The 13,411-nt window shown below is 38.1% G+C and overlaps 1 protein-coding gene across 18 annotated transcripts in view; it reads right to left on the minus strand.

Annotated features, from left to right (window-relative positions):
• ERC1 (ELKS/RAB6-interacting/CAST family member 1) overlaps nucleotides 1–13,411 on the minus strand; it is a 149,452-nt gene that overhangs the window by 135,882 nt on the left and 159 nt on the right. For 8 of the 18 annotated variants that reach the window (XR_015728844.1, XR_015728848.1, XR_015728843.1 and 5 more), the window contains exons 1-2: nucleotides 12,998–13,324; nucleotides 5,610–6,416 (exon numbers count right to left, since the gene is read on the minus strand). Coding sequence is in view for 10 of the 18 variants with exons in the window: in XM_060694468.2 (XP_060550451.1) it covers nucleotides 5,610–6,278 (669 nt within the window). In the remaining 8 variants the exon portion in view is untranslated. Of the gene's footprint in view, nucleotides 1–5,609; nucleotides 6,417–11,485; nucleotides 11,644–12,997; nucleotides 13,330–13,411 lie in introns of those variants that run through there. The other 10 variants (XR_015728846.1, XR_015728849.1, XR_015728845.1 and 7 more) reach the window with 3 other exon arrangements.

The raw sequence follows: 13,411 nt of genomic DNA on the forward strand, positions 1-13,411 counted from the left end.
CCATAACTTAAAAGAGTCTGTTTTCTGATCTAGTCTACTTTGAAGGGTTGACAAGCACTACTGATCAAATGGAAGTTTTGAGAAGTAACATGGAAAAGCAACCTGTGCTCCATGCCTATCAGGCAGCTACCAGAAAAGCCTGACATAAGTGTGCTCAAAAGTATTGTATGTATAACAGATGATATGGCAATTCTCTTTAAAAAAAATTTGGTCAAGCCGGGCTTCCAGTGAATGCCAGGAGTCAAGGGAGATGCCATCTTTGCTGTCAGAAGATACAGTCTTTCATAAGAACATTAAGCCACCCAAACTCACTTTTTAATCACATTCAGAAATGTTCAATTTAACCACTTTGTGGATATTAGAGACCTTCAAAACGATAAGCTTAATTTGACATCTGGTGAGTTTCACCTTCTTTGGATTTAAAATTTTTTAAACAGAGACTTAAGAATTTAAAATAATATACACTTGGCAAAAACCAAAAAAAAAAAAAAGAAAAAAAAAAGAGGGTTTTGATTTAAGAAAGATTTAAATGGATTGGGAGACCAGAGAAATTTGGATTATTGGTTATTTTTGCTGTAAGATTTGAAAAACAAATATAATTAAATAATATACTCACAGGAAATGACTGAAATGAAACCAAACCAATATTAAGAACGGAGACTTGATAAATGTTACAAATGGACACTAGAGGGAACTAAAGTCCAGGCAGAAAAGAGTTAACACAGCTAAGCTGAGTAGATTTTTGAAACATTGACTGACATATTAATAACTAATATTTCAGTAACGATAATTTCAGTGGATAAACTTTTAAAAGATGAGAAAAACTTTACAAAACTTTCACCTGATATAAACATTACAGAAAATCAAGAAAAGGATCTGGACATGGAACAGCTGTGACAAGAAAACCCAGGATTATGTTTTTTTATGGGATTTAAAAAAACAAGTTGATGAAAGCTTTGAAGACTCCCTTTAAACCCCGAAGATTGATAAAAAATCAAATCCTGCAATACCATAGAAATGATTTAAAATTCAAGACTGAGCACAACAGAAATAAGGAATATAAAGTTGGACTATTTGATCAGGGCTAAACTATTTGTTTGAGATTTCTGGTAACTCCTAACAGACTTTTTGCTGAATTAGGATGGAAAAGATATGATTTCTAGGTCGCTAAAACTTAGGCTATGGAGAGAAGCGTTTTTGTATTTGTAACTTTATGATAGAATGAAAAGTTAGTATATTGGTTCATGCTCCGTGTAATGAAAGTTGGAAGCCACTTCTTTATTACTATCTTTGTTGCCTTTTGCTTTTCTGCTTTTTTCTTTTCTTTTTCCTATAACCTTCTGGACTCTCTCTCTTTTCTTTTTGTTTACTTTGTGTTAGTTTTTACTGTTTATTAAAAACTGCACTAAAATTATGAACAAAAGAACTACTCAAGCGGTACAAGATTCTGAAGAAGGGGCTTGCATAGGTGGATAACACATACTGTTAGACAGAATGGAGAATCAAAATTTGTTTATCTCCAAGCACATGACATATAATCAAGGAAAGGAGAGGCATGTTTTGATATATTCCACCTGGGTTTTTGTTATATTACGGACTCAGGAGAGGAAAAGGTCAGCTTGCAAACCAAATAACAGCTGGTTCATAAATAAAACTCAATTCCTGGCAACAGATCATATGAGTTATAGTCTAAATCATCTGGAATGCACCATTTTTTTTCTTAGTTTTATTCCAAAGCAAATATGTTGTGACTAAATTTAGAATTGTATAGTAAATTTGGAAGAACTAAAGTTGCCCTCCCCAAAAAAAGTGAATTATAATGAAATGACATTTCAGTGTACAAGCGAGGAAGTTACATTTGTAATTTACAAATTGTCAAATATGATGTGGGTCACTGTGATGGCTTAACCTACCAGCATTAATTTATGTCATTTGCATCACTACATAATCATGCAAATTATGTAAATCACTGCAGAAATAGAGTCTATTGCATGGAAAGTTGGGTAAAGCAAGGTCCACTAAATAAAAGCTTCATTATGGTCAGGTAGCTAATTTTTTTTCCAGTAGAGCTGTGCCGTATATCATTCTTCCACTTGGATACTTAGGAAAAAGAGTTTTATTAGATAAAGTATAGGTATAAATGATATTATGGAAAGCAGTACACCAATACTGTTATTACATTGCACAAGTATGTAGAACTCTTGCATTGGAAAGTAGGGTTCTAATTCTTAAAAATCGGACAACTCTAATGCGAAAACAGTGTTTAATATTACAGTACAGATAGTCAACTTATAACAGTTCATTTAGTGACCTTTCAAAGTTACAACGGCACTGAAAAATGTAACTTATGACTGTTTTTCACACTTATGACCATTGCAGAAACCCCATGGTCACATGATCAAAATTCAGATGCTTAGCAACTGCTTCATATTTATGATGGTTGCAGTGTCCCGGGGCCATGTTATTTACCTTTTGCGCCCTTCTGACAACCAAAATCAATGGGGAAGCCAGATTCACTTAATAACCGTACTAATTTAACAACTGCAGTGATTCACTTAAGGGTGCAAGGTTGAAAGGTTGTAAAATGAGTCAAAATTCACTTAACTGTCTCAATTAGCAACAGAAATTTTAGGCTTTTTAGGCAACAGAAATTGTGGTCGTTAAGTCAAGGACTACCTATACTTCTGTTTTCTGAACATACCAAGTATGCCATTCATATAAGAAGCTGAAATTGAAGTTGGTCTGATAATTTTCTTTTCCTTTTTAAATAAAGTATAAAAACATGAGGAACTTCACATTGATCATAATGCAATCCCATACAAAATAGTTGATACTTCTACAGTAACTTATAAGTTAGCAAACTCATTTTCTTCAGCAGAAAGTATCTAACTCAGGGGTGTCAAACTAGCATTGTCACAGGGGCATCACATGATGTATCGGGACTTTCCCCCCCCTTTGCTAAACCAGGCGGGGGCAGCATGTGACGCATCTGGCCTGCGAGTTTGACACCCCTGATCTAACTCATCTAATGTTTCTAGCATATTTAAACATTAACTCTTTATACTAAGATTTCCAAACCAGGCATGTAGAATTACAACTTCAATAATTCACAGCCTACATGTTCAACATTGACAACACTGATTAGAAACAATGAAAACTGTGTTCAATTCATTTTAGGGCAGTGATTGATTCAAGACTGCTTAACACTACTTTACACTACTACTTTCAGCAATAAATGTGGTTTGAGCTCAGCTAAAAATATCCAAATAAACCATAATTGAAAGTCTATGTGGGGATATTTCTTTAAAGTAAATTTCATTATTCAGATCTTCAGTATAAAGGGCAGAAATCACTAGATGCAAGTGGTATAGAGGGTGTAAAACAATTCAATTAGACATGAACTGGCAAATTAGGACACCAAGCTTACACATGTCATTATATATTTCACCATGCTTTTAAATAACACCCTTCCTTTTTGGCCATTGTTCCACAAGCCCATCATTATAGTGGTAATTATAGTGGGATTTAAATGAACAATTAGAAAGGGTGTGCAGAATTATATAGAAAAGCCACTGTAACTTCTGCTGTTGAATATTATTTGGCTGGCCATAGTTTTTCATGCATTTTTAAATTAAAAAGAAATATCTTATACTTTTAGATAAGAGGATCATTCATTCAAAATTGTCAGAATTAAAACTCCTGACAGTTTATATCATAAAAACGTAATAAAAACTTAACACCCGATTGCTTTCATTCCATATACAAATAGCTTACCTTAAGACAATAAGCAGAGTTGTGACAGCTCTATTTTAAATAGTTTCCTGAAGTGAACAATGAGGACTCTAGCCCATTCTGTATGAATATTTTTGGATGTTACAAACACAAGCAAGCATGACCTAATGATGCATATAGTCCCTGACCATAATGGAGTCTGCCCATCAGAGCCATAATTTGTGAGGGTCGTAAAGAAGGCTGGTCACATGACCAAAATGAGCCTTGGTGGCGCAGCAGACTAAAGTGCTGTTAAATAGCACCAGCTGCTTGCAATTACTGCAAGTTCAAATCTCACCAGGCTCAAGGTTGACTCAGCCTTCCATCCTTTCGAGGTAGGTAAAATGAGGACCCGGATTGTGGGGGCAATAAGTTGAATTTGCATAAAAAAAAAAAAGAACACCGCTTAGGGGAGGCCAAAAGCCCTACTAAGCAGGTATATACAAAAGTATGAAGGCTACTGCTTAACACATTGTAAGCCGCCCTGAGTCTCCGGAGAAGGGTGGCATATAAATCGAACCAACCAACCAACCAACCAACCAACCAACCAACCAAACAAATAAATAAATCCCGACTTTAGACCTTTTTTGCAACAGTCATTAAGAAAATTACAGCAGTCATTAAGTGAATCCATGGTTGCTAAGGAAATGTCATGGTCATTAAAGCGAATCAATGGCTCCCTATGGGAGCGGTTTTGCTGAAAACATGAAGTACCAGTTTTTGGCAAAACTGTCGCAAAGTGCAGTCATGTGATTGGGGGATGCTGCAAACAGCTATGAATGTAGATCCAACTGCCAAAGGCTCAAGGTGAAATCACCTGACCAGAAGCAGCAGGGGTGGGTGGTGGGTGGGGGAACGACATCAGAACTTCAAATCTGGTCACTAAGCCGGTCACAACTACAGCTTGTTCAGTGCCATTTTAAGTTGGAAGGCCACTGAATAAGTGGTCATTAAATGAGGACCACCTGCATTTGTTTTTGCCACTCTTGCAGTTTCCTATCTAATTTGCAGTGTATTCTATCATTGTTGAGGTAGGAATTGGACCTATGCGTATTTGTTCTATGATTCTATCTATCTGTAGCAACCAAATTTTAAACGTTTTCAAATTAGGTACTGTTGATTAATTGTGCTTTGAAATTAATAATTACTTAATATTATGAATTACAATGTTTCTGTATTACGCAATGAATTTTGACCTGAAGAAATCAAGAGAATATATTTATACTGCAAGTAGCCCTTGACTTACCACCATTCATTTAGTGACCATTCGAAGTTACAAGGATACTGAAAAATGTGATTTATGACCATTTTTCACACTTACAACTATTGCAACAACCCCATGATCACGCGATCAAAATTCAGATGCTTGGCAATTGGCTCATATTTATCATGGTTCACGGGGTCATGTGATCACCTTTTGCAATCTTCTGACAAACAAAATCAATGGGGAAGCCAGATTCACGTAATGATTGTGTTACTAACTTAACTGTAGGGGATTCACTTGACAACTGGGGCAAGAAAGGCCATAAAGTGTGGCAAAACTCACTTTAACAACTGTCTTGGCTAGTAACAGAAAATTTTGGGCTGACTACCTGTGCTTGGGACTTTGAAAATGGGGAAAGAAAGAAGTTGCTCCTAAGTTAAATATTTACCTAGGTAATATAGAAAAAGCTAAGACAGAATCTTTCTTTTTAAAACCAGTCCGATTGGATAAGATGATTATTGTCTTCATGGTGGAATTTCACAGCAATGAATTATTCAAAATCTTCCTGCTATCACGACTGCATTTTCCCACACACCCTTTTTTTTTTTCCTGCTTAAGTCTTTAGTTTACTAACCTGATTTTCTTCCTGAACCACCCGATACTGTTCTTTCCAAATCGTGATTTTCGATGCTTCATCTTTCCTCAGGGCCCTCTCTTTCTTCAGCTCAGGACTCCAGAATGTCTTGATGCTGTTCATGGAGGAGCTAAGTTTGCTTTCTTTCACTTCTACGTCCTTCCGCAATATATCATTTTCCCGGAGCACTTCCTTCAGTTGTGTCTGCAGGTCCATTATTGTGTTGTCCCTAGCTTGGCGTAGTGAATGAGGCACTGTAGAAGCCATGCTCACAGGAGGAAGATGATGTTCTCCAAATGCAATAGTATCGCTTGCAACCCCGCTACTGGCAATGTTGGGGCTGCTGCCCATTGCAGTCATCCTAACACCGTAAGGCAAACGACCCCCAGATCGCCCAAGGGTCATGGTGCTTTTAGGTGTGTCCGCGCCCACATTTTCATGTTCACTTAGGTACATAGGGCCTGACGTGGCATAGGCAGCATTTAAGGACTGAATATTTTCCATTGAAAGTGTCTTGCCACTTCCACCTCCAGTACTACCTCCAGAGCTGCCCCCCGTGCTGTTGGTTCGACGGTGGCCCAATCGTGGTGAACGTGGCAGCCTTGGTGAACGCCCAGGGCTCTGGCTACTTGGCTCAATTTTCCCAACTGACCGAGCACTTCCATACATGATTGAATTTCTGATGTAATTTGATTATGACTTGAGATTCTTTGAAATTTTCTTCCTATGGTTCCGTTTAAGGCCGGTTATTTTTATATTAGGTCCTAACATTCGTTCCTGAAATCATAGTTTTTTGATGTCACTCATCTGAAACAGAAACAAAAATATCAATATCTCATTTCCCACAATCTATTCCATTTTTCAATATGCTTTAAATTTCCTTATATTACTAAAATATATAATACATGGTATGTTTAAATACATGGTGTATTATTGAGGAAAGCAAATTTAATATTTTACAATTATTTTGAATCTCCTTCAGGAGTATTTGTAAAATCTGTATATTATATTCGCAAGCTTTTCTACTTTTCTTCTCTTTGTCTTTACTCTTGTGCACTGTAACATTTATCAATTAGCTCCTTATGCACACACATAGAAAAATAAAATAGCCCGGATATGAAGACCATGATAAATAGAGGCAGCAGCATAAATGCAATTATCATGCCTTTAAAAACTGTGGTACAAACATTTGTGCTATTTTTTAAGCATCAGTCATCAGATTTTAATGCTGAAATTTAGAATTTTGTTATTAAATTGAAGTAAAAAAAAAAATCCCATCTATCAGAAAGACTGCTAGAAATATTTCAGACACCATAGTGTAAAACAGACTCAGAAGTGACATATGGCAGTGATGTTTATAAGACACTAAATAAAATATTTGTTCCTTTTAAAGGATCAAAACATTTAACAGATTAAAAACATCATCTAAACCACAACTACTGCATGGTTAATAGCATTGTGTCACTTATGATACAAGTCACCCGGAATCACTGGTTGAGAGGGGCGGCTACAGAAATCAAATAAATAAAAAATAATGAAATCATTGTTAAGGATAAAAAGCAACAGCCTTAGTTCAACGAAAAGCTACTAATCAACTAAATGTATCAGATTATTCAATATATACCAGTATAAAAATGTAATTAAAGTGAAAGTGTAGAACAGGGGTGTCAAACTCAAGGGCTGGGGGCTGGATCTGGCCCGCGGGATGCTTAGATCTGGCCTGTGGGGCCGCCCTGGAAACAGCGAAGGACCGGCCTGCGTTGCATCTGTCAGTAAAAACGGACCCACGAGGGCCGCATGTGGCCCTCCCGAGCTTGGTTTTCCCTGGCACAGGGTTGCAGGAGGCCATCACAGCTGAAAATGGACCTCACAAGGGCTGCGTGTGGCCCTCCCGGGCTGTGTTTTCGCTGCAGAGGGTTGCAGGATGCTATAGCAACTGGAAACAGAGCCCAGGAGCCCATTTTCGCTGGCAGACTGCTCGGGCCACCAAAGGTGCCCCTGACACGAGTGACATCGAGTTGGCCATGCCCACCCTGGGCACATCCACCCCATCCCGATGTTAAACACAACCCTGATGCGGCCCTCAATGAAGTCGAGTTTGATGCCCCTGGTGTAGAAAGTGTAGAATTTTTAATTGGTGAGAAGTTAAAGAAAGAATGTAGAATGGAATTCAGACAGAAGGAGAACTTGAAATATTATATTTAGACTGTCAGAAGGGAAAGAAATGATGTGCAGAACATTTTGATTCAAACTGCTTTGAATAGCTCTATTTGAATCAAAATGTTTTCATATCCCTGAGGGACATTTGGAGTACAAGAGAATATGGAAAGGAAAAATAATGGCACTGGTTGCAATTACTCATTACAATTTGGTAAATTGACTTTGGCAGGCAAGATATAGGAATGTTATACTGAACTTGAAAGTAACACTTAGTCTTAACCAGAGTGGATAAAAATCAATGATTTTTTTAAAAAAATCAAAAAAATCAGATTTTTTAAAATTTAAATCGGATTTTTTTGATTTTTATCGAATTTATTTTAATAAAAAACTTTTGGGGTAAAAATCTATCGTAAGATAGTTTTCTATTTAAGATACATAAATAATTTAGTTTATTCAGCATGAAATGGAGCTTAGTTATGTAGCATGAGGCTGTATATTCTGCAACACTGGGACTATCGGTGAGTCAACAGTGGGTCAAAGGAGTAGCAGAGATGACAGTTGCTCTTTAAAAATTATGATTTAAATTGAGTTGATTTAAATCAAGCCTCTTTACTAGTGATTTAAATCATGATTTAAATTGTGATTTAAATCAACTCAATTTAAATCAAATCCAACACTGCCTTCTCCAGTTACCAAATTCTGAAAAGAACTATCTGTTTGCAGAAAATTAGCATAAGGAAAATGATTTCTATGTACTGGTCTGCTTCATACAGATGAGCAAGGTGTAATAATATCAGTAAATGTCTTCATCTATAGTAGGAATGAAAATCAGAGGATTCCTCAACCATGTAGAACAGAGCAGATTCTGTACATGATTATGTGAGAGTAGACGTTACCTGCTCAACTTAATATATAATTTCATAATTTCTTCATACAGTAGCCCAAATAAAAAAAAAATCTGAATCTAAACTGGCAGAGCAAGACAGAATATCAGTAACATAATATCTAAGACTATTGGAATTACTCAGTATTATTAAAAGGTCCCATTCTGAGATTATAATGAAGATTGTTCTCATTATTCAAATAGTCTGTGTGTCCTCCTTCTCAATTACAGATAGATCCCTATTTCTTTCCACTTTGGATAAGCTGCACTGTATCACCTCTCTAGATGGGGATTCATGCTTGAAGTCAGTGCTGGAAAACAGACCCTGACTTTAACTCTCGGGAGCTGGGATTTGTTTGTTCTCAGGATCTGCACAAAAATACTTAATTATACAGTTTGTCAAGGCACATTCAAATTAGAGTTGTCACGGAGGCATTTTTGTTTCTCACTCACTAGTTAAAAAAATAGAATTGCTGTGGGTGGAGAAGCCAAGATTGTTTGATGTAATAGGATGAGCTAAAAGCACATCTATGCAAAGCAAGAGCCAGATAAAAACACAGTGAGAAGAGCAGGAAAGAGACACAAACTATGTGCAAATAGTTCATGGAGAAACAGACAAAGTAAAGGTAACACAGATTATCCTAAATCTTATTACAGAACTATTTAGTATGAGGCAATTCAGTGTCATTTATTCTAACATGAAGCAACAACATAAGCAAGTATGCTCTCATCACTGAATAAATACTAAAGATTATGACCTACAAATGAAAACAGCAATTCTATAATGCTGTTGTTGTTGTATTTATTTGCCCTTCATTTTTATTAATGGTATTTTGGAACTGATTTATGTTAAAGTGGGGCTGAAATATCCATTAAAACAGCAAGAAAATGTAATATTTTTATCAGAGTTTTCATAATTATATTGTGTCATATAAGGTACAAATCAGGCAAAAGTGAAAAAGTATAAACAGGCTTTATACCTCTTCTGAATCATATTCAGGTTCTGATCATCAACACCTTGTGAAACCATTTCCATTAAACTACTGATACACAATAATTGTATATACAATGTACAGAAATAGAAATCCATAAGGCAAGAAATAGGGGAAAAAAATCTTAGGTCAAGATTCAGAAACAATCAGGAGTACTTGGGTAAAATCTTGACATTGGTTGCCAAGTCAACTAATTATTTTTATTCATCTAGCTTACGGATGTCAAATTCTCCGCATCACTTTACACTTTCCTCATTAGTGGCGCTGGGGTGGGCGTGGTTTGCGCATGACGCATCTGGCCTGCGGGCCACCAGTTTGACACCTCTGATCTAGCTTATGAAGTGACAGCACCAGAATTACACTACATTAAATTGACCCGCCATTTCTATATTGACTTCTCCAGTTTTCTGTATGGATTTCTCAAGATCACTTACTCTACTACTGATTAAAAGAAGTTGCTCATAATGTTACACAAGCATACCAATTGTTACTATATTAAAAAAGCAAGCCTGCATGAATTTTTTTCTTTGAATCTCCCTTTGAAAGAAAGGGAGCAGAAGCAGGCTTTTAAAAAGAACCATTATGATTATAGAATATTCAACTGGTATAAAATTCTGATTATGCAGCAAAAGATACACTCCTGACAGAGCCACTGATACTATCAGTAATGTGGTATAATGAGAACCAAAACTCATCCACATTCCATTAGGTAATTTCAGACAGATTTTCACAAGAAATGAAGAGACAGCTATCTTCTTTCCCACACTTACAGATAGTCCTTGAGTGAGACGTTGAGTGAGTTTTGCCCCATTTTACAACTTTCTTGACACAGTTGTTAAATGAATCTGGCTTCCCCATTGGTTTTGCACTACAAACAAAATACACTACAAACAAAATATGATAGAACTACAATTCCTCATGAACAAAGAGCAGAAAGCTGCCGATTTCATACTATACGCAATACCATTTATTGTTTCTTGTGTAGCTAAAATGCATTGGATTTCATAAAGTGCAGTGAGTCATTTAATAGAAAGCAGCTACTCCTTGTTCTAAGCAGCGGCTTAAGCAGGGTATATCACATATTAAAGTGTGCTGCTAGAGTAGGAACAAAAAGGTATTAAATTCAGGGTGGCCCTCCTTCCTATTTTGTCTCTGGCCTGAAATATAACAAATGATATCTAAATCAATAGCAAACCACGCCTATTGTTTTCTAGAAGGTAAACTAAAAATAGACATCTCCCTTTTATGAGAGGATCTACTCCATTTAGTCATGCTTTTTTAATAAGAAAACTGTTTGCTCTGCTTTATGGCTAACCAAAAATAGCAAAATCTTATCTGAACAGAGACAAAGGTCTACAATACGTAAATTATTACAAACCAAGTCAAATATGTGAAACAACAAACATCTCTATAAAGCACTTCTAATACCTCTTTTGGATTAATCAAATCAAAACATTCAAATTCATTATTCTGAATTACTGAATTCGAAGTTTAATGGTTGTGTAATTTTGAAAAGTGATTTCAGACGAGTTTTTAAAATGATGTCTACATATGTCAAAGTTAATATCACATTATGCAATAGGAGATGTAAGAGTAATTCTCAACAGATAACTTCCTTATCTATAAGGGTGCTATTTAAATTGACAAAAGGCATCAAGGCATACTTTTCAATAGGATTTTTAAAAGTAGGAAAAGACAAGAGTTGTCCAGGTCCCCCACCAACTAACTATCTCTTTCAGTACCCTTAATCTGTACTTTTTTTAAAAAAAATCACCACTTTAATATCTGATCTACTATTTCAAAGTGCCTATTATTAGTGGAGGAAAGAATAAGTCAAGTACCTGTTAAGTGAGGATGAATCTATAATCCCATCAAATAGCTTAACTGCTTAGGATCTCTGCAAAGGTCCAAAATGATCCAATTGCTGAAGTGATGCACAACTTGTTACCTCAAATCGATCCAACAGATCTCCTTCAGAGATCACAGTGGGCAACATTAACTCCAAAGAGAACAAACAGAAGAAGGGGCCGGTTTGACATTGATGTGTCAAGATTTTTTTTATATATATATTTTTTAAACTCGAGGCTCTGTGTCAATCATCTGTCAGGATGGGCTAATTACAGCTTCGTCCTAAAAACCACTAGTTGTTTTATTTTTAAGGAGGTGGGACCGTGTATGTATGTATGTATGTATATATATATGTATGTATGTATATATGTATATGTTTTCTCAGGTTTTTGCGGGTGTTTGTATGTAGGTCTTTGGTTATTCGGGTCTTCTCCCACGTAAAATTGGAAGTGTCTTGAAGATGACGAATGAGACTTCGTCGAAACGTCGCCAAGACACTTCCAATTTTACGTGGGAGAAGACCCGAATAACCAAAGACCTACATATATATATATATATATATATATATATATATATATATATATATATATATATATGTTTTCTGAGGTTTTTGCGGGTGTTTGTATGTAGGTCTTTGGTTATTCGGGTCTTCTCCCACGTAAAATTGGAAGTGTCTTGAAGATGACGAATGAGACTTCGTCGAAACGTCGCCAAGACACTTCCAATTTTACGTGGGAGAAGACCCGAATAACCAAAGACCTACATATATATATATATATATATATATATATATATATATATATATATATATATATATATATATGTTTTCTGAGGTTTTCGTGGGTGTTTGTATGTAGGTCTTTGGTTATTCGGGTTTTCTCCCACGTAAAATTGGACACCTCCCACGTGTGTGTGTATATGTGTGTGTGTGTGTGTGTGTATGTATAAAATTAGGCTTATATGCAGCCCTATCTCCAATGGACTCAGGGCGGCTCACAGCAATAAAACCACAATAATCCATCATGCAGAGTTAAAATGCCTAATTAGATCAAATACTATTAAAAACCCGTAAAAAAACCCCATCAGTCCAGTCCAGTATAATTCCACGGATGGTGAAGAAAGGGACCGGGGGTGGGATATGGGGGGGGGGGGGGCTCACACGGACAAGCTCTTTCCCGGGCGGGGAGGCTCGGCCACTCAATTCCAAGGCACGGAGCCAGGACGAAGAGCCCTTCTCCCGGCCGAGGGACCCTGGATGCCCAGGCAGGCCTTGAGGGGGGCCACCTTCCTCTTCCCTGAGCCCGGGCTCCGGGAGCCTCACGACCAAGGCGGGCAGGCTCCGCCCAGACCTTCCCTTCCCCACATCATCCCTCCCTCCCCCCCTTACAGGAACCCTCGCCCCACAGCCCAGCTCGATCCCGCTCGGCCGTGGCCCAGTGAGATCCAGGCCGGCTCTCTCCACTTCCCCCCCCACCCCAGGCTGCTCCCAAATGGCCTCCCGTTACCTGTCAGCGGCGTCCCGTAGCAAGCAAGCAAGCAAGCCCGCTTCCTCGCCCCGCTGCACCCGGGCAAGCGCCTCTTCTTCACCTCAGCCAGCGGCTCCCCGCCCGCGCCTCCAGCCGCGGAATCAGGCAGGCTCCGCCCACTCTCAACCCCACCCACCCCCACCCCCGCCGTCAGCCCCGCCCGCTGGCGTGTGAGGCCCCCCCCGAGGCTGCCGGCCGAGAGTATATATGTGTGTCTGTGAGGGGGGGGGCGGAAATCGATCGGCCGGACGGTCAATTGGCGGCACGCGCAGCCCACGCCCTGCCCTCCCCCTTTTCTCGAATGTCGACTCACCTCGGCCCTCCGCTCACCGTAGCGCTTGAACGCCCCACCCACCCATGCCTGCCAATCACGAGAGGCGCGTGGCGCTCCTT

Source organism: Pantherophis guttatus, chromosome 7 (genome assembly GCF_059756535.1).
Source record: "Pantherophis guttatus breed Tessera chromosome 7, ASM5975653v1, whole genome shotgun sequence".
NCBI classification, from domain to species: domain Eukaryota; kingdom Metazoa; phylum Chordata; class Lepidosauria; order Squamata; family Colubridae; genus Pantherophis; species Pantherophis guttatus.